This window comes from Coturnix japonica, unplaced genomic scaffold (assembly GCF_001577835.2).
Source record: "Coturnix japonica isolate 7356 unplaced genomic scaffold, Coturnix japonica 2.1 chrUnrandom528, whole genome shotgun sequence".
NCBI lineage: Eukaryota > Metazoa > Chordata > Aves > Galliformes > Phasianidae > Coturnix > Coturnix japonica.
In genome coordinates, this window is record NW_015439912.1 from 88,581 (window position 1) to 91,158 (window position 2,578).

Here is a 2,578-nt window from a genome sequence, read left to right on the forward strand (position 1 = left end):
CCTATGGGATCCTATGGCACCCTATGGTATCCTATGGTACCCTATGGCACCCTATGGTATCCTATGGCACCCTATGTCACCCTATGGTACCTATGGTATCCTATGGGACCCTATGGGAACCTATGGGACCCTATGGCATCCTATGGGACCCTATGGGCACCCTATGGCACCCTATGGTATCCTATGGGACCCTATGGCATCCTATGGTATCCTATGGGCACCCTATGGTATCCTATGGGCACCCTATGGCAGCCTATGGGCACCCTATGGTATCCTATGGCACCCTATGGCACCCTATGGTACCCTATGACACCATGACACGCTGTAACACGCCATGACACGCGTGTTGTGACACCGTGACACGCTCTAACACGCCATGACACGTGTGTTGTGACACCATGACACGCTCTAACACGCCATGACACGCGTGTTGTGACACCGTGACACGCTCTAACACGCCATGACACGNATAGGGGGCTATGGGGGGCTATGGGGTCAATGGGGATATGGGGGGCTATGGGGGGCTATGGGGTCATTGGGGTCTATGGGGCTGTGTGGTTATGGGCTCAGACCTGCTCCAGGATGTGTGTGCGCCGTGTGGTCGTGGGGTCCTCGTCGTCCTCGTCCTTATCTCCATCCTTATCTCCATCCTTATCTCCGTCCTTATCATCTCCTTCCTTATCTCCATCCTTATCTCGTTGCTCCTTATCTCGTTGATCCCGGTTCTGATCCCGTTGATCCCCATCAGGAACCACATCAAACAGCTCCCGGATGGTTTGCTGCCAACCAGACCCATAGAGACACATAGAGACACATAGGGACCCATAGAGACCCATAGAGACCCATAGGGACCCATAGAGACACATAGGGACCCCATAGGGACCCATAGAGACCCATAGAGACACAGAGAGACACAGAGAGACACAGAGAGACACAGAGAGACACATAGAGACCCATAGAGACACATAGAGACCCATAGAGACACAGAGACCCATAGAGACCCATAGAGACCCCATAAGGACCCATAGAGACACATAGGGACCCCATAGAGACCCCATAGAGACTCCACAGAGACCCATAGAGACCCCATAGAGACCCACAGAGACCCATAGAGACCCATAGAAACCCCACAGAGACCAATAGAGACCCCATAGAGACACATAGAGCCCCACAGAGACCCCATAGGGACACACAGACCCCATAGAGCCCCATAGCGCCCCATAGCGCCCCATAGGGACCCCATAGGGACACACAGACCCCATAGAGCCCCACATGGACACACAGACCCCATAGAGCCCCATAGAGCCCCATAGAGCCCCATAGCGCCCCATAGGGACCCCATAGAGCCCCATAGAGACCCCATAGCGCCCCATAGAGACCCCATAGAGCCCCACAGGGACCCCATAGGGACACACAGACCCCATAGGGACACACAGACCCCATAGAGCCCCATAGGGACACACAGGCCGCATAGAGCCCCATAGGGACCCCATAGCGCCCCATAGAGACCCCATAGAGCCCCATAGAGACCCCATAGGGACCCCATAGAGACCCCATAGAGCCCCATAGCGCCCCACAGAGACCCCATAGAGCCCCATAGGGACCCCATAGTGCCCCATAGAGACCCCATAGGAACACACAGATCCCATAGAGCCCCATAGGGACCCACCGAGCCCCATAGGGACCCCATAGCAACCCCATAGGGACACACAGACCCCACAGAGCCCCATAGAGACCCCATAGCGCCCCATAGGGACCCCATAGGGACCCCATAGCGCCCCATAGGGACACACAGACCCCATAGCGCCCCATAGCGCCCCATAGCGCCCCATAGCCCCCCACCTGTTTGAAGTAGGCCGTGGTGAAGTTGCCCCCCTCGATGGCCATGTCCCCCAGCATCCTTTTTTGGTTGGCTTTCTTTAGGATGTTCTCCTCCACCGTCCGCTCACTGATCAGCCTGTGGGGCAGGGACACATCGTCAATACCAGCCCCATAGCCTGCCCCATAGCCTGCCCCATAGCCTGCCCTATAGCGCCCCATAGCCTGCCCCATAGCATGATAGCTTGCCCCATAGCGCCCTATAGCCTGCCCCATAGCCTGCCCCATAGCCTGCCCCATAACCTGCCCCATAGCCTGCCCCATAGCATGCCCCATAGCCTGCCCCATAACCTGCCCCATAGCCTGCCCCATAGCGCCCTATAGCCTGCCCCATAGCCTGCCCCATAGCCTGCCCCATAGCCTGCCCCATAGCATAACCAGCCCCATAGCCTGCCCCATAGCGCCCCATAGCATAAACAGCCCCATAGCCTGCCCCATAGCCTGCCCCATAGCGCCCCATAGCCTGTCCCATAGCCTGCCCCATAGCGCCCCATAGCCTGCCCTACAGCCTGCCCCATAGCGCCCCATAGCCTGCCCCATAGCCTGCCCCATAGCCTGCCCCATAACCTTCCCCATAGCCTGTCCCATAGCGCCCCATAGCATAACCAGCCCCATAGCCTGCCCCATAGCGCCCCATAGCCTGCCCTATAGCACAGCCCATAACCTGCCCCATAACCTGCCCCGTAGCCTGCCCCATAGC

The 2,578-nt window shown here is 57.9% G+C and overlaps 1 protein-coding gene across 1 annotated transcript in view; it reads right to left on the reverse strand.

The window, feature by feature from the left end:
- Positions 1-542: 542 nt before the first annotated feature.
- LOC107307276 (helicase SRCAP-like) overlaps positions 543-2,578 on the reverse strand; it is a 16,596-nt gene continuing 14,560 nt past the window's right edge. The window contains exons 4-5 of the mRNA XM_015850770.2: positions 1,843-1,957; positions 543-779 (exon numbers count right to left, since the gene is read on the reverse strand). Coding sequence (XP_015706256.1) covers positions 567-779; positions 1,843-1,957 — 328 coding nt within the window. The 3' untranslated portion in view covers positions 543-566. The remainder of the gene's footprint in view (positions 780-1,842; positions 1,958-2,578) is intronic.